The 27,946-nt window shown below is 44.7% G+C and overlaps 1 protein-coding gene across 2 annotated transcripts; it reads right to left on the bottom strand.

Annotated features, from left to right (window-relative positions):
• Window positions 1-28: 28 nt before the first annotated feature.
• LOC133136842 (high affinity cAMP-specific 3',5'-cyclic phosphodiesterase 7A-like) lies at window positions 29-27,946 on the bottom strand. 2 transcript variants are annotated; one of them, XM_061254629.1, is made up of 13 exons: window positions 27,033-27,946; window positions 11,636-11,696; window positions 9,114-9,203; window positions 6,817-6,965; window positions 6,588-6,651; window positions 5,899-5,994; window positions 5,349-5,449; window positions 4,904-5,035; window positions 4,404-4,495; window positions 3,894-4,038; window positions 3,617-3,713; window positions 2,775-2,855; window positions 29-1,896 (listed from the first exon to the last, which is right to left on the bottom strand). In XM_061254629.1, the coding sequence occupies exons 1-13, from the start codon at window positions 27,168-27,170 to the stop codon at window positions 1,700-1,702; spliced, it is 1,443 nt and encodes a 480-aa protein (XP_061110613.1). In that variant the 5' UTR covers window positions 27,171-27,946; the 3' UTR covers window positions 29-1,699. The 2 variants fall into 2 exon arrangements, with proteins under 2 accessions (XP_061110613.1, XP_061110614.1); XM_061254630.1 differs by having other exon boundaries at window positions 9,114-9,200.

Below are 27,946 nucleotides of genomic sequence, written 5' to 3'. Positions count from 1 at the left end.
ACATGACTCAAGGTCAAACCCTATGACACATGCTGATGAAGGCATTGTACATGCTTCATGTGGGAGCAATAGGAACAGGCTGTGCAAAGAGTGACCAGTCATGCTATGCATTTAAGGAGAGAGGGCCTCCTAGAGTAGCTTCAAAGTAGTGGTCCCCAAACTTTGAAGCCAGGACGCAACTAAATAGCAAAAAATATTTTTTGTTACCTTCTGTCCCCTTCTCACTTGTCAAGCTCACATGCTAATGGAGCCATTAGCCTGGCGAGGCTGAGACTAATTGGACACAAATCCAACCAAATTCTAGTGACTTAGCTGATAAGAGGAAGCAACTGGCCATTGCTTTATGAGTTACGTCTTTTGGTGACAGGGCTTGACCTGGAGACAGTGACGGAAGCCAACTCAACCACTGACCTATGACATAACAGACTAAAACTTGGTAGAAAAAAACAGATTGCAGGAAACTAATGTCAAATATTTGTGAGACATCAAACCTTTCCTGACATGGACAAGAGACAATCTGGGTTTGAGACAATATAGTGACAAATACGGAATTAGCATTTTTAAAACATGCCAATATGACTGCATGTACAATGTATTTAAATAGTGCAGACTTAAATTTTGCTGGTGTGAATGCCAACAGGTATGATGTAGAGTATGTTTTCTCTCTTCTTCGTATTTATTTGGTGACCCACATCTTGAGAACCACGGCTTTAGAAGAACTATGCTTTCTCACAGGTCCATTCACATAAACTGACAGAAACCCTGAGCTAATTCTGTTCATCCAGGTTAGCTGAACCTGTGTGAGAGAGTGGTTATTCCAGTGTGTGAAAGGCAGTGAAGGCTACGTGCTTTTGTCATCCCAAAGATGGGATTTGCTTTTGCTTCCTGCGATCCAGGGCTTATTCCCTTCATCCTGGATGAAAATGTGACCCCTGCTTCTCCCAGAACCGTCCCAGTGGGCTGTGAGTGCGATCTGTGCAGCCACACCCATGGAAGCGTAGGCAGCTTCAATAGCAGTCCGGCTTGTTTGTTCAACAATGTGTCATTAGGAGTTCCCAGTGGATTTTCAGGTCTGCACTTAAAGGCAGAACAACAGAACCAAGATAATTCAGAACGCACACATGCATGCACATACACACACACACAAACACACACAGACACACACAAAGTTAAGACACTGTAAAGACGGTGTCTTCAGTGGTATCAAAGGGAGTGGCTCTTCACTTTTCTACAGTTTTTTTAAACACAAAATGGAAGATTCATTCCAAATGACTCAGCAGCCTCAGCTGTGAATACTCAAGATTATTCATTTCAAGAATCAAAAACAAGAACAATTCTGAAAATGGCACCCGAACCCTCTCACCCTGTTCCCTCAGGCCTCTATCAGGGTGGCCTGTGCAGCTCTAGACAAAAAACCAAATACAGAGAGAATTAAAATAATAATAAATTATTAATAATAATGTTCTGTCCAAATAAAAATACAGCAGAAAGCAACATGAGGTATCTATGTATTGCTCTATGTGGGGGATGGGGGGTGAAATAAAATAAATAAAAAACAGTGGTGTGTAGAGATGGGAGGCCGGCAGCCGGATGGCGATGAAGGCATCTGCGCTGGAAGAAGCTGTTCAGTCTCTGACCCCTGACCCCTGACCCCTGACCCCTGACCGCGCCCTAGCCGGACCTGCATTGGGGGCAGGGGTCACGACTCTCTGTTTCCCTGAGGTAATGTTTTGGAGTCAGTGTCCCGCTCGTCTCTGCCGAGCACCTGCTCCTGCAGGACCCCCTTCCAGCGAGCCTTGTTTTGGGCCATATGGTCCAGCATGCACTGGGACAGCTGCGTGTCAGAGAAGCGAGCCCACGCGCCGAACAGCGGCTCCACCACAAACGTCATGAAACCTGTGGGGGCGACACACAGCCCAGGTCAGGTGGAATATCGGGGAAACAGCAGCCATGTCACTGAAGAGGTGCACACACAACACGCACATCACCTGCATCACCAAACGGGTTCACACTCTCTGAGTCCGCACTGAGCACATATTTAGCATGTGGAATTTTTAATATTTGCTTTGGTTCTAACTTGAGTAAGATTTTGAAGAGATCTAAGATTATTTTAAACTGCTCCATCTTTAATCTTTTAGAATTCAAATTTTTTTATTCATATGCATATACAATCACCGAGCACCTTATTCGGTATTTATTAGACTTATTTTTTAGACTTCTACTTCTGTAGCCTATCCACTATCCACTTGATAGGTTATGATGTGTTGTGTGTTCAGAGATGCTTTTCTGCATACCACTGTTGTAATGTGTGGTTATTTGCTGTAACGTTCCTGTCAGCTTTGACCAGTCTGGCCATTCTTCTCTGATATCACTCATTAACAAGGCATGTCTGTCTGCAGAACTGCTGCTCATTGGATTTTTTATGTTGTTTTTTGCACCATTCTTTGCAAACTCTAGAGACTAGTATGTGTGAAAGTCCCAGCAGTTTCTGAGATCTCAAACCACCCTGTCGTCTGCCACCAACAATCATTCCATGGTCAAAGTCACTTTGATTACATTTTTTTCACATTCTGATGGTTGATGTGAACATTAACTGAAGCTCCTGTCCTGCATCTACATGATTGTATGCATTGCACTGCTGCCACACAATTGGCTGATTAGATAATCTCATGAATAAGTAATAAGGTAAGAATGTTCCTAATAAAGTGCTTGGTGAGTGTATGTATAGATTTATGATCGTTGTGAACAGATTAAAAATTAGCTGGCAATTTTACCAATCTGGATATTTCCAACAGAGTTCATCCGGCTGTCACACAGTGGACTGAGTTCCAGTTTCAGCTTCTTTTCAATGTCTCCTGTTGATGAAATAAAATGAATAAATACAAAGTCACACAGACACTTATGGGGATGAACTTGCAACTTAGGCCATTATAGAAACACCAAGAGAAAGAGAGACTATGAAAACAACAAAATGTATCCAAATGCTGCACACGTGAATGATATTAAGAGAGATATTAAGTACTGAAAGAGATGGAGTGTAAATAAAACTCTGAACTAGTGGGCAGAGGCTATTGTGACATTACAAGCTTCCATGAGCACACAGCTAATTTTCATAATTTGCTCATTTGGCTGAACTGCAGAATGTCCGTTAGAGAAGAAAGCTGTTCTCAAACAAATGCTCATTATTCAAAAAGTATAAGTACTACCCAGCTAACATTGAGAGAATCAGTATGAAACACTACATTTCGATGTATGTATGTAGTGTAAAAATTGAGAGAGTAATGGCAGTTAAAAAAACACTCCACCTGTCACCACTCTAGAAACTGAACACTCCGCCATTCCTATGGGACTTTTCCCCCTGGAAAACCTTAAATATCTCAGAAATGATTGGTAATATCAAAAAGCTGTGAGCAAGCACACTATTCATCATGCCATACATTTCCCAGTTGGGTTGGTGTCGATACTGATAAACTGTGCAAGGAGGTCGTCAAAAAAAAACATTTCGAATTTCGAATAACGGTAGCGTGTTGCTTCGCAATCACTCTCATGAAAGACATTAGTTGCCATGCAGTCTCACTACTGTCCTGTAGAGGGCAATATAAGGTAAAGAGCTCACCCTGGTGAAAGAATTCCTCGGTTACTTTCTCACTCCATTTTCTGCTGAGCTCCCAGGGCCGACAGGGGTTGCAGATGTCTGCACACTTCAGTGCCATCTACAGTGAATAAAGAGGAACACAAGCAATATAAAAACATTGCGGAGGTCTCACATTTACACACAGAGCAATTTAGCCTCTAGGATGGACCTCTTTCTATTGGGATGGACCTCTTTCTATTGGTCCTCTCTGACTGTAATGGCAGAGAGAAGGCCACCAGAGGCCGAGGGATGAGCTCACCTGCAGAAGGAAGTGCCGGTGGCTGGCGTTCCCCAGGCAGAGATCCTCCTTGTCCAGGTGTGTGCGGAATTTGCACAGGTACTCGTTTTGCCTGCTGATGTCTGTGGCCAGAATGAGAGAGCCAAGCTGCCTCTCCATGTTCAGTCTGAAAAGGCACAGTTCAGTGTGAAAGGTTATACTACACTGGGCTGCCTTAACCTATTGTATATTTGGCTAGCAGATCATTGGTTGACATGTTACACTTTTGAATTTATGAAGTCTACCATCCCGTAGGTTTTCACTTTAACCCTGAAAAAGCACACTTCCGCAGCTAGAGATCTTGCTGAGCTGCTAATTAGTAGAATCAGGTGTGTCAACTTGAAGACCTCCTGGTTGGGTTTGGTAATGGATATCATTGTAATGATATCCTGATGTAATGGATATCATTCAGGAGTCAGTTGGGATCATGTGCCTGGGATTAGGCAGGGATGACAGTCCCCCACAAGGCAGGCGTCTGTTCTGGGAACTGACCTGTCCTCTGTGGGGAGGTGGGAGAACAGGCTGGATTCTCTGAGCAGGCCCACCGCTGACCTCCAGTGGTGGTTCTCCAGAACCGAGGTATTCTAAAGAGGGCACAATCCCGAGCACGATCAGATTAGCACAGCCTACCCACCTCACTGCAGCTTTCAGAAACGAACTTAAACAGATACCATCTAATTCATTATTTACACCTATTCAAGAGACAGCAAGCGACCTGCCTTCAAACAGACTGCCCTTCATCTCCATGACAACCTGTGGAATCCAGGTTGCTTGACCATGGCAAGTTTCTGCTCAGATCTCATCATTTGACTTTTGACCTTTGACCTCATCATATGTGGCCTATCATCTTTTCCTCCGCTTGTTTCCCCAAGTTTGGACCTTTTCCCACTGCTTTGCAGTAGACAAATGGCAGCTCTGAGATACTTTAGAGGAAAGGACCCAGCGCTAAAGTAAACTGCTCATGAACGTGGACCCTAGCAGTGTGCGCTCACCCTGTACAGAGCTGCCAGGTGGTGGTTGGTCTTGATGAGGAACGGCTGATTGACCCCCGGGTGGTCCAGGTCATGGGTGGCGGCAGCCAGGAGGCTCAGGAGGATGTCGCAGGAGGTGAGAGATTCGGCAAGCTGGACCCACAACGAGGCATTTTCAGCACCAAGCATTTTCAGTGTCATTATTATAAAAATATTTCACAAAATGTACAAACTAAATAATTCTATACAGCTTTCAAAAGTGAGCTTTCAAAAATTTTTCACAGAAAAATAATTAAATCCTGCCAGATCAGGATTGTGAGGTGTCCTGAGGACCCAGATGGCAGTAACAGGATCCAAACATTTGCTCTGAAGCACTTTACTTTGCACTATTTGAATATTGCATCATTAAGGTGTGTATGCCTGTGATGTTGCCCTGTTTTGTACATGTCTGTCCGGGCCTGCTCACCTTTGGCTCCTGCATGTAACAGTACATAGCCTGGGTGACATCGGCCGCATGCACAGCATTGTGGTAAGGGTTCTGACTGCGGTAGTCCTCCTGAACCATGACTGACAGAACACAAGCAGGAAGAGGACAGGATGTTAGCATAGCACCACCACCATGGCCATGTTTAAACACCGTATTATATAGAGGGATAGAGTGCGGAGCCCAACTCTGGATAAGGGTGCTTGCTAAACAAACGGTAAACGCTGACGGCTTTTTCTATTCAGAGGGTGAATGTGTGGGAATAAATACAGGTGCGTTTGCCTTTCAGTTAAAGCTCCTCCAACAAAACATGCCTGTCAGGCCACACTAGAATCCAGTATTAAGAAAACGTGTTAGATGCTACAGGACAGAATGCTCAAATGCAACAAACTGGAATCCTAAATAAATACAGGCCCAAAATATTCTGCATTCATAAAACAAAATTAGACACATTTTAACTTCTCATAAAAGGCAATTGTTTTGAAATATACCATCACATACACAAGAATCTTAAAATAAGCGTAAAAGTTACCCAGAAATCTGCGGAGTTTGACCGTGTCTAACTGGAAGAGCTGGATCAGTCCGTACTGGTTTATCAGATGGAAGGTGAGGGAGATCAGGCTGTTTCCTGCAGAGATACAGAGGGGAAACCTGTGAAAAACACACTTTCCCTTTCTCTACATCACCATAATGCAGCATTCCTTGCCACACAAAATACAGGCAGACATGTCATGTGCACTTACTTAGAATAGACAGCAGGGGGCAATATAACACCCATCATCAACACAACTGAATAAATAAGCACCTCCAGAACACTGAAGGGAGTAATTACATTACATTACATTACATTACTGGCATTTGGCAGACGCTCTTATCCAGAGCGACGTACAGTTGATCAGACTAGGCAGGAGACAGCCCTCCCCTGGAGCAGTGCGGGGTTGGGGGCCTGCCCAGGGGCCCAGCAGCTGTGCGGATTTTATTGTGGCTACACCGGGATTAGAGCCACCGACCTTGCGTGTCCCAGTCATTTACCTTAACCACTACACTACAGGCTGCCCCCTGTAATTACATAGTAATGCTATGTATTTCCTTTTCAGATGCAGTACTTTCTGTTTTGGTATTACAGTGATTCAAAGAACAATCATGTTCTGACCTTCATTTGCAATGCACAAAAACAACCAGAAGGGGGAAATATTTACTTGCAGAACAAAATAAACTCACCATTAGTTAATCTGTCAAACAGAAATATGTCAAACTTCCAGCTGCCAACCTTTTCCAGCATGCACTGCAAGAGGAAGAATATAACAAATAAACAGAGAGGGAAAAATTATTATAAATGAAACAACTAACAGAGCAGAATGAGCGTATTTTATAAAAACCATTACAAACATGCATTGGCATTTTCTAACTGATTGGTTTTCTTTTGACGTGGCTGTGTTTTGGGACGTACCTTGGCCTGGCCAGTGTAGTCATCGTCCAGGATGTGGAGAGGGTTCTGGGTGGGGACTCCCTGGTAGACACGGGAAGAGTGGTACCTCTGAAAGCTCAGGAGCCTGCGGACAGTCCTGGCGGACACAGGTCCTGGGCTGCCTCCTCGGGCTGCAGCCACATTCAAAACAGAGCTACTGGTCAGGGCACTGCCTCAAAGCAAACACCCCTTTCCCCACTGTAGAGCTGAACCAGGCTGGCTCATTATAACCCTTTCCCCACTGTAGAGCTAGAACCAGGCTGGCTCATTATAACCCTTTCCCCACTGTAGAGCTAGAACCAGGCTGGCTCATTATAACCCTTTCCCCACTGTAGAGCTGAACCAGGCTGGCTCATTATAACCCTTTCCCCACTGTAGAGCTAGAACCAGGCTGGCTCATTATAACCCTTTCCCCACTGTAGAGCTGAACCAGGCTGGCTCATTATAACCCTTTCCAACAAATGTAACAGTCCAGATACATAACCATCTACAGCTTTCTTAATATAGGTAGGAAGTCAGTTTAGCTACAGGAGGTGACTATTTATTATTTCAGTTATAATTTATTATCAATGCATTAATAATCAGCTTGGAGTTTTTGCTGTCTTAAATAGCCAACTCTTAATTGTTTTACGGCACAAGGAAGCACCATAGAAATACAAGTCATTTTGTCTTGATTTAAGACACAAGCTAAATGGCTGCTCCAAATAGACTGAATGGCCTCTGTTATCACAAATGTTCTCATGGTCTCATGTTTCAAGACTGCAATCAGATAGACCACTCAATCATCAAATGTATCTTGGAGACAAGCTGCAAGCTTTGTACAAATGTGTGACACACAGCTGATGTAAAAACCGAACAAACAGCCCATGTAGATGTAGATTTGTATTTTTTAAAAACGGGGGGCAGCACAAAGAAAAGGCAGACAGAGACACAGACAGAGGGGCACAGCAGAAGGGATTTGGGTCCATCCCTGCCACCTCCGCTGCAGCCTGGGGGGGGTCGTGTTCTCTGCTGACTCAGCCCCCACCCCCCAGTCTGGCCAAAAGCGCAAAGTCCCGCTGTGTCAGCAAACACAGCATGGCTGACTGGCCAGCTACTCAGCCTTCTAGAAAGATCTCTGCTGCTTTAAAGGGGACTGGACTGTGGCCAGGCATGGACAGATTTTGGGGGGTTGAGGCGGGGTGTGGTTGGGACAGGGTGAGTCAACCGCTCCGTTGCTGGCTCTGTTTCTGGCACAGAAAGGGCTCGGTGTTTTTACACGGTTTTAATATCAGCGATAAGGAAACGCCACTGTGGTCTCCGTGTCATACAGTTACAGTAATGAAGTCAGAGAAGGTGAAGTCGGCTCTGTGTAGCTTCAGCAAGTCATGACCTCAGAACACACCAGCTGAGATATCACAATGACAGAGAGACAATGCCTTCAAAAGGTGTGACTAAGCACAGTGGCGCGTAATCGGTCACGCCCGGACCCACAATCTCCCAGCAGGAACGCCCGCTCATGTCCTCCACGCGTTTGAAGGACACGTGTTCCGGCTCGGCCTGATTTCCCATCCGGAGCTGGGACTTTTGATGGGAATTTGCACGGGGGGGATTATTCATTCCAACCTTCCGTGCACGTACGTCTATGTTTGCGTGGCTGTTGGCAAGCAGCATACACCTCTATGAACTACACCTGTGTGAACTCAGCCTATACTTGCTCTGAGCTCCTGGGGCTGGAGGCACCAAGCCAGGTCTGCTGTGGAAGGGAGGGAGGGAGTGAGGGGAGGGGGGTGGGCAGACATTGGCATGAATTTCAGAGGACATGCACCACTTCCAATGTTTTCTTTGATGAGCAAGGCTTCAGATTAATTTCAGATGGCAGCGGCTTACACGTGTCGGGCCTTCAAAGAAAGTGCCGGAATAAATTACTATTGTAAGTTTGTCCTTCAGGGAACTGCACTGGTAAGCAGAAGATTGCAGGTTTGGAACCAAGGGGGATGGGGCGCGGCGTGGCCATGGAGCCCGTAAGCAAGGAACCTAAATATTATCCAGCTGTCTACATGGATACATCATGCGCACCGAATGATGTAAGTTTCCTTAAATAACGGTGCTTTACAAGCAAATCATTACAAACATAAAAGGATCTGACGTAAATTTGGTCGTCGCTGTATTAAATAAATATTTAAAAATTAAGCTAATTATGTAAAGCAGCCTCTACCCCTAACTGGGTGAATCAGTCTCATTAAAAAGAGCTCAGAAGTAGGCCAAGGTTCTGCTGCGGCAGTGTCCTCTGTACTCACAGTGCAGAAGCCGGAAGTCAACGTTCAGGTACGGGTGCGAGCCGCGTCGTCCTGGTTCAAACCCCACCTGGCTCCTCACTCTCACATCTCCTAGAGCAAAAACAACAACACAACAAAACAAAGTCCTCAAGATACTTGTAAAGGGGGACCATTTATCATTTGTGAAAGAGCTGACCTGGGATCAGACAACATCTCCCCTGGGGGCATGGATAGCATTCTGGCCAACTACAAGAAAACACAAGCTGAACACTCCGCAGTGGTGATGGATAGATGGATGGATGGATGGATAGATGGATAGATGGATAGATGAAGCTGCGCTTTCATTTGGGCTTTTTAAATTCTCCATCTCGGCTTTAGACAGGACCACCGTTTGAAGATGGCCTGTGGACATCATGACAAAAACAATGGTGTGTAAAAACCACAGCTCTCTCTGTGTTGATAAAACAGTGTAAAACAGTCACTGCAGTGGCCTCCACAGCGGTCAGCATGTGGCTGAAAGATGCCACCATCTCCTTAATCACAACCCAAAGGCAATACAGTGGTGGAGCTGGTAGCATAAACATCAAACCACCTGTGTTTGTGTAAAAAAAAAAATACTGACCAGCCCTCTGGATAACAATGCGGCTGATGTCATACTTCTGGGTCTTACAGCGGGTGATGTCACAATTTTGGTTCTCGTTGTGGATGATGTCGCAATTTTGGGTCTCACAGTGGATGAGGTTACACTTCGCAGCCTCACTAGATGCTGTTGCAATTTGGGGCCTCATTAGATGTCATAATTTCGGGCATCATTTTTGACGATGCCACAATGCCTCATTGTTGGCAACTGCAACAAATCTCTTTCCTCATTATCTGGCAATCTCAGTAAGTGAGAGATCAAACCCTGGGGCAAGAATACGGTCAATAAAAATAAAAATCGAGCTTCAATTTACTAAGAAGACCAGCTTATCTGGAATTTAGACATTGGCCAACCATATATACAGCTGGATATTTACCAAGGCAATTTAGCTGAAGATCCCTGATTCCCTTCTCGAGGGTGCAACAGTTGAGTTCCCAATAAAACAATAAACCCTACAACCATCTAAGCCCAGCCATTTACCCAGCGCTTCAGACTGCCTTCACACTACACTACAGACGTACTGTAAGTTGCTTTGGATAACAGCGTCTGCTAAATACAATGTAAAATGTAATGTAATATCAGTAACAATTACAGCAACAATCAAACAGATATGACACATAGGACTGCTACTTCAGGGAAGTGCTACTCTACTCTAAAATATAATATTTTAATCAAAAGGGCTGTCGGGAAGTGAGAATCTGTTTAAAAGGGCACTCATTGTCAAGGGGCATTATCCTGGATTCCCTGAATGAACTGAAATCATATCCACTCAGTAGACGTTGTTCATGAGACAGGTCAGCAGAGAATGGCCAGACTGGTTTGAGCTGACAGAAAGGCTACTGTAACTCTGATAACCACTCTCACGTACAATTGTGGTGAGCCGAAAAGCATCTGCATCGAACGAATGCATAATGCATCAAACCTTGAGGCGGATGGGTTACAACAGCAGAAGACCACATCAGGTTCCACTTCTGTCAACCAAGAACAGAAAGCTGAGGCTGCAGTGGGCACAGGCTCACCAAAACTGGACAGTTGAAGACTCGAAAAACATAACCTGGTCTGATGGATTTCTGCTGAGGCATACAGAGTGGCGCCAACAGCATGAATCCATGAATCCAAACTGCCTTGTGTCAACAGTCCAGGCTGGAGGTGGTGGGGTAACGGTGTGGGGAATATTTTTCTTAGCACACTTAATGCCGATCAATCATGGCTTGAATGCCGAAGCCTATTTGAGTATTACTGATCATGCGCATCCCTTCATGGCCATAATGTGCCCATCTTCTAATGGCTACTTCCAGCATGATAATACACTATATCACAAAGCAAAAGTCGTCTCAAATAGTTTCATGAACATGACGATGAGTTTAATGTTCTTCAGTGGCCTTCCCAGTCATGGTATCTGAATCCATTAGAACACCTTTGGCATGTGGTAGAACGGGAGATTGGCAGCATGAATGTGCAGCTGACAAAACTGCAGAAATTGCGTACATGCAATCATGTCAACATGGACCAGAATCTCAACGGAATGTTTTCAACATCTTGTGGTATCTATGTCACAAAGAATTGTGGCTCTTTTGAGAGCAAAGAGAGGCACTACCCAGAATTAGTCAAGTGTTCCTAATAAAGTGCTCAGAGTGTACATCAGGCATACTGTTAACATCGTTAAAACTGCTTTTGGTAAATTTAGTAAATCCACATAGGAGATTAAAAGGGCAGACCGCCAATGCATTTCAGGCTTAACAAGAGGACTGAACAACATATATCCTCTACTGAAGACATTCTGCAGACACTGGGCAGACAGTGCTTAATGTTTTATTTTTGGACATGATTCCTGCCTGCGAGGAAACGCTATTTTTCTCCTTCGCAGAACAGCAGAGGGGAGAGAGAGAAAAGCGACACGTACCAAGCATGCGGATGTAGAGTGCAGTCTGGTCCGAGCTGTCGTAGGAGATCGCCCCTCGTCTCTGTCAAAGACAAACAAGACAAGCAATCACGTGAGATGAAGTCGCTTTGCCAAAAATGAATAACCATAAAAGCAATAACCAGCAAAGCTGAATGAAAAGTCATATCTTGGTCAAAAACATGCAGTGCTCATTGAAGGATGTCACATGTATATATTTACAATAACAGGTACCTTCACTTTCTGAAACCAGTGAGGTCATTCATTAAAAACCAAAACAAATATTGTCTTCATTAAGAATCAATACAAATTAATGGAGAAAAAAAAGAGAGAAAGTGTATGAAACAGAGCACTCTGCAGCCAGAGCATTTTACGGCGTTCTGGAAATAACAGCCACTGTTTACGTGAGACATCAAACAAACCGCCAAACGATGGATAATTCACGCTTTGTGCTCTTAAACAAACTCATCACAAAGACATCAATCATGAAGGGAGATGGTAAATACAACAATCTTTTAGAATTCCCTTTGAGAGGATGCAAACTGGGGCAGATGATTCACCGGTGATTTTGAGTGGCCGTCGTTCTGACTGCCTCCCTGCTGACCGATGGAACAGCAGGGTAATTGAGCGTGACACAATTACGGCCGGACCCTGTGAAGGCTGTTGCGGATTATAGCCGCTAGCTAAAACCATTTTGTGTCTTGGTGTGACAGTTCTCCGAAAGAGCAAAAAATTAAATCGCATCACATTCTGCCCTTAATCAGCTAATCAGCCCACAGTGCTCCATTTCTGTGTGTGTATGTGTGTGTGTGTGTGTGTGTGTGTGCGTGTGCGTGTGTGCCTGTGCGTGACAGAGACAGTAGGCTATGTGAAATATCAATAGATGGGTTTTTCCAATGCACATTCTCCAGTTGAAAAATCTGTTAATCATGCATGGGTTTCCTGCAGTTGTCACATCGCACTGACTAGATTATGGATGCCAGCAGATTCTCCCATTTGCATGGTTAACCCTGTCCCACATTTTCACTGGTTCATCCTTCTAACAGTATCTGACATCTCTAACAGAATCACCCTGGCTAATTCCTGGCATGCATTTGGGCCTTGCTTTTAAAGAACAGGCCTGCATTATGATCCACTTTTACCAGCTGACACAAGAGCCCACTCTCTTCCATGAGTGACTTCTGCCTTCATGGGTTACCCCTGGTCTGGCCATTGGCTGTGGCAATTAGAACCAATTTTCAACCAAATTTAAATTATTGTACAGCTGTACAATGTTTTGCTACAGAGTGTCAGTCCGTCAACTGTATATTTTAAAACCCAAATTTAAGGACAATGAACACAGGCAGAGGGTAAGTCAACATGTCAGTGAGCCTTTTTCAATGATAGGAAGGGATTTACAATGGTCTCTGGAAGAATACAAGGGTACGAATACTCCCCTGTTACAGATCAAACTGGCCCCAAAACACACGGCGCCCAGATCAATCATACTGCTTGCCCAAGATACCCGGGACACAAAAAAAAACAAAAAAAAACAACTATGTTTTAACACAAAAATCTTACCTATTGTACCTTTAAGGGGCAACTTCTCTTATCGATTAAGGGGTTACTCCTGTTTTAGATTAAGGATTATTGCTGGTCGACATTAAGGAGTCACTCCTGATCTAGGTTTAGGGTTACCTCTAACTGTTGCCAACTCTGAATGACACCATGGTAACCCTGAATGACATCACACTCGTAACCATGAATGCAAACCATGAAAGCCTACTAGGGAGAAGTAGGCTGGGCCTGTCCCCAAATGCCACCAGCTTCTCCCAATGACGTCCACTGGCCAGACCAATTTGCATGTGCACCGTCTCTCTGAGCTCTTAACAAACGCAACACAGGGAATACAAAACTTCTGATAAACAAAATCCTCAATGGCTTGCTCTCCTCCCCTAATAAAGCTACGCTAGAGTGACTAAGCTTATAAGAGCTAAGCTTATGAACATAGCAGAAGAAACCAGAAGTCAGACATTCAGAAAAAATAGAATTCACAGCGACACAAAATCTGCGATTCACAGCTAATCCAGAGAACCGATGGTAAACTAAATGGCATGTTTCTGTCTTTCTTTGGTTTGGTTTTTAAGATCATTTGTTCAGCTTTCATTTACACAAATCCAGCCAATTTAACAGGACAGACAAAAGACAAAGATGAAACACTGAACATACTGACAAGCCACTAGAGAATATCTGCCATAACAAACAACTCTTTTAATATATTGTGCTATGTTACATAATGCATTGCATAATATACAACATTTTACTCAAAAACTGCACTGGACTGCCAACTCACAGTTAGCTAATCTGAGTTAAAACAAAGGTAGGACTGAGGTAGTAGGCGGGTTAAATTTGGGATTAGATTTTGGCTGTCAAATAGCTTTTAATATAATCTTTTTATTTTTATATCCACTTTATAAAGTGTCCAGGAGTCCTGTTAATACAATCCGGCCTCGAATCTGGACACTAACAGAGAGGCTAAAAATGGCTGCAAAGTCACCTTTTAGCAACTTGGTTAGGTCAAGATCTAGGGGATCTCGAAGCTCGTTTTATCTACCATTGTGAATTCTGATACCATTCAAACTGCAGTATTAGGCTACCATTTACAGGGCTACCATTGTCTGTACACATCTTGTATTATAACACTCTGCTTGCTGTCCTGGAAAAGGGCTTTGTCGCATTTGTTTAATTTAATGTGAGGAAAGCCGAGACTGGTTGGACAGGCCTCTCGGCTAGGCGATGGTCAAGCGGTGCCTGCAAGCTGAACTGAGAGATAACATCTCACATCCTCTCTCCTCCTCCCTCCTCCCCTCCCTCCCTACAGACCCAGGGCTAATAGTCCAGCAATCAGGAGATCTGATATGCCAGTCATCTGTGACACGTGAGTGTTTGGGTATCAACACATGACGGTATTTACAGAGCGGCAGGCCAGGGGCGGGTGGAGAGGCCTGGAGCAACGGCCCACGGCCACGCCCGCACCACACTGCGGCTGGACCCGCTGAACGCAACATCAAGTTTCCCTACCCCCCATTTTAGTTTTTGTTATAAATCAGCACCAATGCATAAAGCTGGTATTGTGAGTCATTCCTGGCAAATGTTCCTGACATTCCAATTTGTTTTCCTACCAATTTTTTACGCTCAATTTTATGATCCAAGTTGCTTCCTCTGTCAGTTCGGGAGAGAGTTGGGGAGTCCGATTTGCAAATTTTGAAGGTCATTGGGTTGGTGTATCCTTCTACAATATACCATCCCAAATGTGCATAATCCAAAAGACCCAGGAACCACATCAATAATACAGCCACGGAATTTGCATTATGTAATGCTACGTTGTGATAACACCACAACAGATCAACATTATATCAGAACACAGTGCATCCAAACACAGATCCGTGTTAGCACACAAACACACGCTCACAAAGAAACACAAACACACACACAGATGTGGATTGGACCCTGGTCTGCAGGATAAGAAGCGCAGTGAGCTGTCCATGCACCCAGCTGCTGCCAGAGACACCAGCCAAGAACAAACCCTCCTATCTGTCCCTGGCTAGCCACAGTCTCAGCAATCACTGGTTCTTTATCTATCCCTGGCTAGCCACAGTCTCAGCCTTCAACGGTTCTTTATCTATCCCTGGCTAGCCACAGTCTCAGCCTTCAACGGTTCCTTATCCCTCACTGGCTAGCCTACATCTGAAGCCACACTGGGGTGTTAGCGGAAGGCGTGTTTCTTTATGACTGAAATAAATAGAGCAGCTTTCCCACGTTTAGTGCAACATAAACAGCACTCTTTTCCTTGCCCCCCAGCAGAGACAACATGACGACAACCACCCCCTGTCCTCGAAAGACGGCCTCTCCACAAGATCTAGGGCACAATAAAACCTCAGTGTGCCAGCAATGGCTGTGGGGGTTTTAGGACTGTGGAGGAGTGTAAGACACGCACACACTCTCACACACATACACACGCACACAAACACACACACACTTTCTAACACTCTCTCTCTCTCTCACACACACACAGCCTGTATATATTTGGACGGTTGGTACAATTTCTGTTCCTTTGCACACTGGACTTGAAATGAAACAATAATATAAGTGCAGACTGTCCCCTTTAATATGAGTATATTTACATCCATATTGGGTGGTGCGTGTTGGAATCACATTTTTATACACTGAGGGGACCAAAAGTAATTGCTTGCTTCTGAATAGTCAGGTGTATTCAAATTGCTTCCTTAGTACAGGTATAAGAATGTTTTCTGTATCTAGTCTTGATTCTGTGCTACATATTGTACCAACTGTCCGAATACAAACAGGCTGCACTGTATAAGACATTACCATTCTGCCTCTGTTGTGTAAAAAGCAGGGACAGTCCGGAGCTGAACCCTCTCTAACAGCGGTATTGACTCTGCAGTGGATGTCAGGGAGAGGACAGTACATAACCCATAACACAGGAGGCTTCAGCCCCCTAAAGGGGCAATTACTGGTCCCTAGAAAGCCAATAATATTGAGTACTGGAGAGACATCACATTTCTGGGGCACTGGTGCACATGCTGAATGGTTGGTTTGTTTGTTTTTTCCTTCTCCCTAACCAATTATTCTGCAACTTAACTGTTGCTAGTTAATGATTTTATTTTAAGAAATTAGCAAGCTCACTGTCCTAGAGCTACTTGCACAAGCACAGGAGCAGAGAGACCTATGAGGAATAGGAAGTTACACAATGAGTAACCGTAACAGCAAACGACAAGCTATGTGGTGCCAATAAGTATGCAATCACATGAGTGCACACTCATTAGGGGAAAAAACGCCTTCCTAATTGCATTGCCAAGTGCCCCGTCATACAGTATGAGCCATTCCAACTGCTGCAGCACACGTCAATCCATTTCACGGCTTGACGTAAGCAACAGTTAAAATGTAATTGGAAAAACCCTTCAAAGTCAAATCGTAAATCTAAGCGGAACAGAATAGAAAAAAATGCCAAGTTAATGAGTGGTATGCTAGTAGACGGATGCATTGAGATGAAATCCATTGAGGAAATAATTATACACACAGTACACATGTATGAACCCTTACAGAGTTCAATATACTGCAGTGTACTGAAATGAAACAATTTATGGCAATACATCTCAATACACAAAAAAGTCCAAATTATTGTTGCTTTCAGATGTTGCAATATATATATAATATATATTTTTTTTTGTACATTTTTTTTGACATTTTCCACATATTTGCTTTTTTCTTCAAATCGAATCATCTGCAAAAATGTTGCTGAGTGTACACAAACTTCATCAAACGAACACAAATGAACTGATATTGCTATATCAAGAAAAAAGCCAAACTAAACCCAGTAAAGATTGGAGGAAAGGAGGAGCTGGACGTTGCTGCAGGAGCCAGCATTAGCGCCAGCCCTGAGAGAGAGAGAGAGAGAGAGAGAGAGAGAGAGAGAGAGAGAGAATTGAGGAGTGTGAATTGTGCAGCGTAAGCCTTCTGTGTGGAGACGGACAGCAGGGCGCCAGCACCATCGGGCAGTGCCTGCATGGAGTCAGCAGGCCCTTATTTGGCAGAGGTAGCATGCACTGAGCAGGTGCCCTGACTCGTGTGCAGAGCCCTTATTTGGCGGAGGTGCCAGGTGCTGGACAGGTGACTGACGAGCCCCGACTCGCTAGGTCTGTTCTCTCCGCTGCAGGGCATCGCAGATGCCTCACGTAGCTTCAGATATACCTCCCCCTCTCTCTCTCTCTCTCTCTCTCTCTCACTCTCTCCCTCACGTGTCACGTGGATTTGTGAGGGAATGTTTTCAGCTTCTCCAGCCTCCCTCGGGGCCAGCTCAATAATAGCAAGAGGCTCGGCCGACATCCACAGACGAATAAGCAGGCGCTAACGCCCGGCTCACACAGCTTGAAAAAAACATCCACCTGCATGCACCCACACACACATAACACACACAGATACGCATACGCACACATGCACACACAGCCCTGAACTGGAACAGGGTATTAAATGCACAAGTAAACGGAAGAGAGATAAGATAAGTCCAGGTTTAAGTAGCTTATTCTTGGCTGAGTTATAAATGATCAAAAGGCTCATTTTCCAGTACAGTGGTCATTTCTGTGCAACACAGAAGCAGTGAAACAGGGCAGGTTCGGCTCGTCAGACAGGGCGTGACACTAATAATCCGTGAACAATGAGAGCAGATGAAGCCTTCAACTTTTCAGCTAAATCTATCATTGTGCCATGCAGCACAAACACTGTCTTCTAAATGCTTCACAAGAATCAGTGACCTCACGTGGCAGCTTGGCCAATAGCGGGGGTTCGCAAAGTCCCGACTCATCGCTACAGTCGAGACGGGGGACGGACCAGCAGCCACTATCAACCTGAGAACTGGGGCACTGTGAGGTGCAGAGGGAGTCAAAGTCCAGGCAAATTGTGGAAGACTGCACTGCAGAGACAGACAGTGTGATGCCCTACTGAAGAGGCCAAAGGCTGTAGCACACACACACAACATGGCCTCTCTGTGTCGAATGACGCAGCCCATAGCAGGGAGGCTTCAGCTGCAAGTAAGACATGGCAATGCCATGCAACGCAAGGCTACACAAACCAACGGCAAGCAGCACAAGGCTACACTACGCAACGTCACACAGTGCAAGGCTACGCTATGCCACAGACAGGCCAGCTCTTGCGTCTAGAGGGGTCTTATCTCCTGCGTCATAATTTATCATCTCTGCTGCTAATCTCCTGCTACAAAAGAGTAATGTATGAGTACAGCGCATGTCTCCCCTCAGTACCCCCCCCCCCCCCCCCCCACACACACACACACATACATGCACGCATACACACGCACACACATACAAACTGCCCCAGAAATTGCACAGAGAGGACTGAACAACTGCCATCATCCCTTAAGCTCAAATCATCACAAGCACTCTGTAATGAAATACTGGCCTCCATCCTTCATGTGAATTCAGTATGCCTTCGAGGCCTCTTTTGAAGGGCGTTCTGCTTGCCGGGTCTGTCACTGGAGTGAGTGAAGAAAACAAAAACTTACAGCGGAGGATTCAGTGAAGCTTTAGGCAGAATCTCTTTTTTTCTTGTTCGTTTGTTTATTTTTTTTGATGACAAGAAGGTTCTGGAAACATTCCTAAGAATCATTCAGTTACGCACTGTTCTGGTTGCACAAAGTGCATTAAATGGAAAACAGTGTCTCACTCTACACATTTCCGAGCTGAACACAGACACCGCACACAGACCGTCGTCAGTGCCGGACACGTTTCTCAGTAGGGCCGCTGCCCACCAGGAAAACGCCTTCACCACAAGAGAGGCATTTCTGCACGCTCTTATGGACTCACAGGAAACAGAGAAACAGTAAAATGAGACAACAGCCATGTTGTCACGCATTCAAATCAGATGAAAAGTGCTGGCCAATGGTGCCCACGCTGGCACAGAGAGCAACTGCAGTCAGTTTGCGACTTTACACAAACTCAATATACTGCAATATGTGATAACTATGTGCTCATTTTCGACATTTTGGATATTTTTCTGTTGTAACACAATATAATACAAAGTCTTAAAGTAGCAGTAATTTCAATACTTGTGTCAATACCAATATAGCAAAGTGCTGCAATACAGCATAATTATTTCCATATACTTTCAAATATACTATATAATTTCATATGGGATGTGCAGAAATTCAACAGGCAAGACAAACCTCTGGTTTTATCAATCCCAGTTTCAAAATAAAGTGGGACGACAAACTAGAAACACACATAAAACACAGCTGCTTTCAAAGTAGTTACAGACGGAAGTATTATGCTGATTCCAGTAAGAGTGAATTCCAGTAAGGGGAAACAGTTCCCCAAATCACAATAAAACAGTTTCTCAGTACTGCTGTAGTGCTCATAAACACCGTCACTGCAACATATTAAAAATATTAAAGTCATTTTTGTAGTCAGAAATCAAAGAGCTTTGTGTTCAGAAGACACTTCCAATACATTTATACACATAATTTAAATGTAGAATCTTTGAAAGTCATGAAACACCCTTGCATAAAGAATATAGGCCTACAAACACAGTAGAGTTTAAAGGTTTATCGGAGTGGTTCTGTGGAATTGAGGGTTTGCAACATTTCTCTCTCCTGTGTCTATGATCACAGCTCTGTGGCTCCACGTGTGTAATTATCTCTACCAACTGCCCTGCAGCAAAACCACCACTCAGCTGTGCAGAGACTAAACTTCTTAGGATCATTTTGGGCTCAAGGTTCCGCTACAAAACCACCCCACCCCCAGCCCCCACCCCCTGGGAGTGTTGTTCTGTTTCAGAGCAGGCTACTCTTCAAAACATCGAGAGTAAAGTCTTTTACAATGCATCTTACTATGAAAGAGCACTTGAGGCTCCTATTGGCTTATGAACTCTGTGGCTCCATTTTATATACTGAACATTTTATTGTGTCGATTTACCACAGCAAGGAGGACCAGAGCACAGAGGGAGGACCGTCAAGCCAGCCTCCAATATGAAGGCAGCTGCTGGACTAGCCTACATTTCACCTGCTTGGCGGTCAGTCTGCAAACTCACTGCCTTCTGTACAGCTCATGAATGGCCAATTTCCAAGATTTAAAAAAACTCATCCCGTTTAATGAAAGCTGAGAAATGTGAGGCACTTGAAGAAAAGCCATAAGGCTGAGGGGGACGTTTCCATTCAAACTCTTGGACACGGAGAGTTTCCATTCAGACAGGGAGTCTGGTAAGCACGTCCGCTTTCTAAGTGCACAAAGATTGAGGTTAATGCTGTTTTGCGCTGCTTCATAAATTCTGAGCCCTCCCGTGAATTGTGGCACTGTGCTGAGAAGCCGCGAGACGTGGAGCCCTGCACAGCCGCTAGCGTAGCCCCGCGCAGCGGCTAGCGTAGCCCCGCGCAGCCGCTAGCGTAGCCCCGCGCAGCCGCTAGCGTAGCCCCGCGCAGTCGCTAGCGTAGCCCCGAGCAGCCGCTAGCGTAGCCCAGCGCAGCCGCTAGCGTAGCCCCGCGCAGCCGCTAGCGTAGCCCCGCGCAGTCGCTAGCGTAGCCCCGAGCAGCCGCTAGCGTAGCCCCGCGCACGGGGACCGGCTGGAAGAGCGCGGTCCGCCAAACGGGCCATGAGCACAACTCACACTCCTCTAAGTGTGCTGCAATAAAACCCTGGCTTCAAGCAGCATAAAACCGCATGTGCAAACAGCTATCATTAAACAATCACACACGTGCGCTGAAGGCAATTTAAGGCTCCAGAAAACCAATGAAACTCCAAACAGGACCAGCCGATTTCTTTGAAGAGGTCAGGGGTTTTCTAGTGGCTACTGCAGTGTTATAAAAAATAAGCTGATGCAATACAGCATGTCACCACTGACAACCAACCAATAAAACACCTACCCCCTTGTGAAGTGATGTCAGGAGGTATCGTTAATGCTGCCTATTAAAACAGATCCCAAACATGAAATCATTTTTGAACTATTGGCCTAATTACAGCATGCAAAAGCAATTTTTCAATATAAAGCAAATCTCTTTATCCTCCACACCCATACAAAGCAGTTTCAGTGGTTCCTAAAGTTTTCCCCACTAATTAAAAATACAGAAAGTGGCTCTGAAAATAAAGCACTGGATAATGGCAGGTAAGGTATGCCAAAAGAGCCACACTGGCAGTGCAGAGGTCAGAGCAAATGTTGTGGGAGGAGACCCACAGTAAGGACCCCCACCCCCCTTCCACATGCTTATAACGTCAATATAGCACCTCACCGCATCAGAGCAAAACCTTATCTCCACTCCGTCAAAGATAAACACTCCCTTAAGACACAAACTGCCCTTTCAGTTCAATTGAGCCCTTTTCAAACATAAACGGGATGCTAGCTCACCCGCACAGATGTTAAATAGACCTGGTGAACTAGCCTACACTCAAAAGTAACATGGAAGGAAATTGTGAAAAACCATTAAACTGTGCAAATAATATCAGATTGACAAACATAAAACATATATTGGAAAGGTTTCTCTACAATGTGGCTTTTCCGTCACTGGCTCTCCCCTTAGCAGGTTAAGGAACAGCAGTCGATTGATTCATGATAATCAAATGTATATAATGGCAGCTATGTGCCATCCAGTGGCTGTCCAGTGTGTAAATGCTCCCCATGAACTATACATACATATAATATAGTACTGTGCAAATGTCTTCGGCACATGTAAAATGAAGACGAACAGTTACTAAATATCGAAACATTTACTATACAGGGCTAAATTAAATAAACATTTTTGTGACCAGGGTCTGCCTTTAAAACTGCATCAATTCTCTTCGATACACTGTCCGGTCAGCTGGTAGGTTGTTCCAAACATATTGGAGAACGAGCCACATATTATTCTTCAGACTTTGGCAAATTTATACAAAAGAAATCTATGGTACCATTTGCACAGTAGTGCAGACGTCACGTGTATGGCCAATGATGCACTGAGATGCAGGCTGCATTTGGTATTAATAAAAGATAAAGTGGGTCAGCCAGATGGTGATCATTTAATGGGCTTTTGATGACATGAAAACATCTGAGAGCCCGGGGCTCAATGTAAACTCTATAGCTGCTGCGCAGCTAACAGCATTCCTGATGCCTTGCTTCACACCCAAGCCACATGCAAATGAGGTTAACTTTCAAAAGTTAAGCTGTGGCTTTCGGGAAATTCTCACCAAGAAAGAAAAGATTGACGTCAATGAAATGCCAACTGTGTATTTAATCAATTACAAAACATGGGAAACCTATGCGGCCTATTGTTATGGCAGCCATAAAACGGCTCGTCAGACAAACTTGAGATTTGATACGTGACAGACGAGAAACTATTGGGAATTAACTGTTCACTGAAAATGCAGCCCAGCTAGTTTCGGACAAAAGGCAGCAGACGCAATGGCACTGCAGTGACATCACAGTAAACTCCAGAGCTGCACAGTGCCGCTGGGCTTTCACAGACAGAACGGTGAAGTCTCTGTACTGTAGCCCAATATGGAGAAGGGGAATGCTAAATGCTAAATGGACTGCATTTACAAAGCCTTGAGATAGTGATACTAACAAGTATTGTCAAACTATAAGTAACAAAGCACACTTGAGAGAGAGAGAGAGATTATAAAATAACAACTACTGTCGAACTAAAACTTTTATTACAATTGTTATTGTGCTTTTTCTTAGAAATAAATGAACAAAATGCAGAGAACGAGAAGGAGAACGAGATTATCATTTATAACCTTTTGTTGTCATTCAGATGATTAATACTGTTAACAGTCACGCCATTATGCACAGGGAATGTGTGAGCGAGACAAAAAGAGAGGGAGGGAGAGAGAGAGTCAGATGAGGGGACTAATGTGACGATCTCTTATGTGGACAGTGGCCTTAGGCCCTGTCTTTAGTTTCTGTGCTCCACTGGCTCCCTCCAAAACAACAACAGCCCATAACCTCCCACACACACACACACACAGACACACAGACACACAGACAGACACAGACACATACATGCACACAGACCCAGACACAGACACAGCTGGTTTTTCTTTTCAGCTCAGACCAGTAACCAATTCAGGCCCAAAAGCCCAGGTGAGATGCGTTATGTGTATAAAGAACTGATTGCATTGATGGGCAATGAGTGCAGAGTAACAAAAAACAAGCAAACTCCAGAACTGCAGGCCTGAAGGGACATGGTGTGGACACAAAATAATGTCACAATGAACAGCAATGAAACACACTGTGAAAATGTGTGAAAAGTAAAGGGGGAGAGAGAGAGGTGAGAAAAGGCAAAAGAGGGGAAATAGAGATTCAGAGACAAGAGGATGAGATACATGGCAGAGAGAGAGAGGAACGGAGAAAGATAAGGGTCAGAGATGTGATCACAGTGATGGACACATGCTTGCTTGTTTTTAAAGACGTTGAGTTCCCATGAAATCCCAGTTCTCCAAACAGATGAAAGAAGTACATTCAGGCTGATGGACATTCTGTGAAAGAGGCACACTGTGTTTGACTGACAGGGCTGTCCGGGCGGGACAGCCAATGACATCGTGAAGCCTAGTGTGCTCTGCCGGTCAGGAACAGGGAGGCGATGATGCAACCCCCAGCCTCCCCTCCCCCCACAGCTCACATTATTTAGAGCACAAGATCTGCACGTGCTCTAAATGACACAATAACCTGGAGGGCCAGCCTGTCAATAGGTCAGGGCAGCCAGTGTTATTACATCAGTAATTACAAGAAGTGAAAAGAAAAATCACAATTTCTTGAACTGTGTTTGTTCATATCCTTTCCAAGAAATTGTGATTTTTCATTTAATACACTGTGTTTAAATTCAGAGCCAGAAGTAACAGACACACAGACACACACACACTATAGGCCAATATTATCAGCAAACCTAGTCACAGTGGTCAGGGCTACATTAGTTATTATGCTACAGCTTACTTGGCACAATTATGGAGTCTGCTGTACAATTACAGTGTTAGAACAAGCACTATGCATGGATGTGCCTCTCAGGCTCTTCAGAAAGGGCTAACACACTTATCCTGGGTGCACGTTTCACCTTAAAAAGCTGGGCAGTTCCGTAAGCCATGAGCAAACTGCGCCCAGAGCAAAGTGGTGCTTACTCAGAGATGTGCGCTTTACCTCCATCTCCAACAGCTTAAGTGCTCACCAAACAGCGATCCCTCACAGATTAGTGAAGATTTGAGAGCTTGGTGTAATGGGTTCAGCTCGGGGTGTGAGTCAGGGGTTTTCCCGCTCCGACGGACTGCAAGGTCCAGGACGACGGTCCCGGGATGCCTTATGACCCAAAATGTGGCAGCGCTGACCCATCATTCTCCAAAATATACCATTTTCTCAGGCCAAGTCCAGCACTTACTATACATCGCCCACTTTCAAGAAGTTCATGGGGATGTGTGTAATGTTTATTCGCCTGGAGCAACATGGGGGAGGGGGAATAACCCACAATGGGGATGAAGGAAAAAAAGAAGGAGAAGATTTTAACCCTTTGAAGAGTAGGTTCTTCAGAATGTCTGGGTACCACAACTCTCTTGTCTCCGATTAGCAGTAGAGATTCTTACATTAGTATGAGGACGTTAAGTTAAGATCATTCTGATCACATAAAGGGTTAAAGCAATGCAGGGCTGTGAGTCCGCCCAGTCCCCTGCCATCTGTTCGTCATGTTGATGAAACAGACGAGCCAATCCCCTTTCAAACAGATGCGCCACCGTTGCCTAACGCACCTCTGATCTCACCGGCCACATATTAATTCTACTTCCTCTTTCCTGCAAATGACAGCACACCACACACGGCGCTGCGGACCAGCTGCAGCCTGAGCAGGGAGCTCCACAGGAACGCTCACAAAGGAGGTCCAGGCTGAACTCGTGCGATCGTCTAAAAGAAAAGTCATCTACGGGACACCCAGCCAGGTAGCCCTAACAGTCACAGGCCGGACCTCTCTCAGAACGCCGTCATCAATCAGCACAGAGCCTGCGGCACAGAGGCTGAGGGTGGAGCAGGAAGGCCCGTCAGAGATGATCCATTTCCAAAATGACATGCCCTGAGGGGAAAACTCCAGTTCCTGAAAGAGGCAGAAACCTGAAGGAGGGCGAGTGCGGGGGAAGGGCAAGCAAAACGTGACATTGTGTAAACAGGCTCACAGCAGAAGGTGTCAATGACTGCCGACTGGCTTCTTTACTGACACTCTTTAAAGGGCCGGCACACTTCCTGGAGCTTACTATTATCAAGAGATTATTTCAGCTTTAGTGTCTGTTCTTCATTAACCCAGACCCAGTTTTGTGTGTGTGAATGATTCAGGATATATTCAGCTATTTATTTACAGTGGTTTCTGTGAAGCCACTGTTTTAGACACTGGATGTTTCTGACGTGTTCCGCCAGCTTTACCACCAAAGTGACGTGCAATAGGAAAGCTTTTATAAGTAAAGTTAATGTCAATGTTCTTGTCTCATTGACATCATTTCTTTGTTTTACCCCTTTGTGTCACCACATCCAGGAAATACCAGCACTATCAAGCAGACTAACCCTTGACAGTGTAACAGAACTGCAGCACCAAATAAAACTTAGCTTGGTACATTAATATCAAACAGCCTATCCCTTGTTATACTGTCATAGGGCCGAAGTGCACAAGGGCATAATCTTGCAACACATGATGGTTGCTGTTACTAACTAAGATGTGGTAAGAGTCAAAATGTTGTTATGGGTGTATTTTGTTTGCGTTTGGGCCCTGCCATTCCCTCTCACTAATCATGAATCACATTTTGGGAAAGGAGTAACTGACATCCAAGAGAGGCTTATCTGAAGGTCACTGTGACAGCTGTGAGTTTGTCTTCAAGGTCCTGTGCAACACTATAAACTGTTTAACATGCTGAGAGTGTACTCCATAAAACCGTAAATCAAATTACACCGCCCTGAAAAGCACCTGAGCCACTTCCCGACAGAACATCGCTGCTCGCAGAATTCCTAGTAACCGTCTTTCTGCAGGCCTGCTGTTTTCACGCGTCCTCTCAAAAGGCTGTGTGTACATTCTTGGTGAGCGCAAATACTGGCTGGCAAGGGCACTGAAACGATACATTAACCGTCTACGAACGGTGTCTCGTGTCATGGGCGGCCCGAACAGGGGTCAGCTGACCCTGGGGAACCTTCGTGACGGTATCGGAGAGACCTTCAATAAACACGCCCATATTTCACTGTCAAATTACGCACGCTGAAACGACCGAAGGTCACTTTTAGTTCCATCTCAGAAACGCCGAAGCAGTGTCTTAAAGTTTTAAGTCATCTTAACACAGTTTGTGAATAGCAATGACAACATGTGAAGATAAGCCTACTCCATGTGCATATTCGAATGCTTCTGCAGCATTAAGGTAGTTTGTAAGCTATATGTTATAAAATGTGAAGGCTTTGGCAAGAAAATACAATGATCTCGCTCTCTCTCTGAATTTACGCCATTTTAGTACACTTAACAGTTTTTGATAGTTTGGTACACAAAACAATTTTAATTTAATTTTAACTTCAAAGCGCGTTAGCTGCAAAGTTTAAAGGGGACTCTCAGCTCGTTCTTTCTGAGCACCAAGCTGCACTGTAGTTGGGGCACGAAGGAGTGACCCGTTTGCTAAACTCCACAGCGCTTCAAAGGATGAAGACCGCGTCACTTCTATTCATCCTTTAAACCACAGCTATAACTGTGAGAATCCCGTGTAGCGCACAAATATTTGTGTTATCTATACGAACACATCACGGGCTAGTTGGTCTATATGGAATTGAATTATTAAATAAACAGTTACAGTGTGGCGATAACAGCCTAATTAAACGAAGATGAAGGAGTCAGTAGAGAGAAACGCAAGAATGTATTCCACTTTACCTGTGACAGCTTTCTGGGGTCGGGTCCCCCGAAGAGAGAGGAGCTGGAGCTGAAACTGATGGCCCCCCTTCGGCTAAGCACATGCTTAGGAACCTGTCTGTCCAGCGGTAAAACCGGCAACTGATAGCATACTTCCATTGAACAGCCAACGTTGGGTCCAGAACAAAAGTGAATGAAAAACGTAAATATCTAAATATATTTTTAAAAGTTAATGCACGGCGTCGTCAGTGGTTTTTCCCCCACCCAAAGCAGAACAACGTGTATTTAGAAAACAGTTTTTGTTAAAGAGAGAAAGGGTTTCTTGTTCGGAGACACTTCGAGCTTGCACGCGCCACCGTCATTAATAAAATGGGTATTCTATTCTCCTCGCGTGCTTTATTGTATCCCATTTTATTCAGATTTGTCTCTCGCAGCCTCCGTTACCCTCTTTTGGCTTTTTTTATCCCAGGTCCAGGCCTGAAAATGATGAGGCCTGTGTCTTTCTGTGGATCTCTTTGACAGTTTGCTCCCTCATTTTAACAACAACGAAAAAAACCTCACAGATGCCTCATTGTGACAAAAACCGAGGAGGAGAAAAAAAACGACAAATACTTATTCGTTTGAAAACTACACTGAAAAATATAAAACAACCTTACTCAGGGTGCAGGATTTGCTATTACACAGGATCGTCGGATTCCACCCTATGCTCACGCTGCAGCAAGGAGAAAAACATTTATTTAGCCCAGCTTGGATTGAAGCTGTAATTCGCGATCTGTCAATTCACCGCTCTAAATCAAAGGGAGAGTTGCCTGTGGACGAACCGACAACGTCCAATGAATCGTAGCGCCACCGAAACACGTATTTATAGCCAAATGAAAAGAAAACAAAAAATAAAAGGGGAAGCGACGACTGAGAGTAAACCACCAAGAGACGTG

The sequence above is a fragment of the Conger conger genome, chromosome 9 (assembly GCF_963514075.1).
Source record: "Conger conger chromosome 9, fConCon1.1, whole genome shotgun sequence".
Lineage (NCBI taxonomy): Eukaryota > Metazoa > Chordata > Actinopteri > Anguilliformes > Congridae > Conger > Conger conger.
The sequence above is the reverse complement of the archived record's forward strand: the minus strand, read 5'-3'. Positions and strand labels throughout refer to the sequence as shown.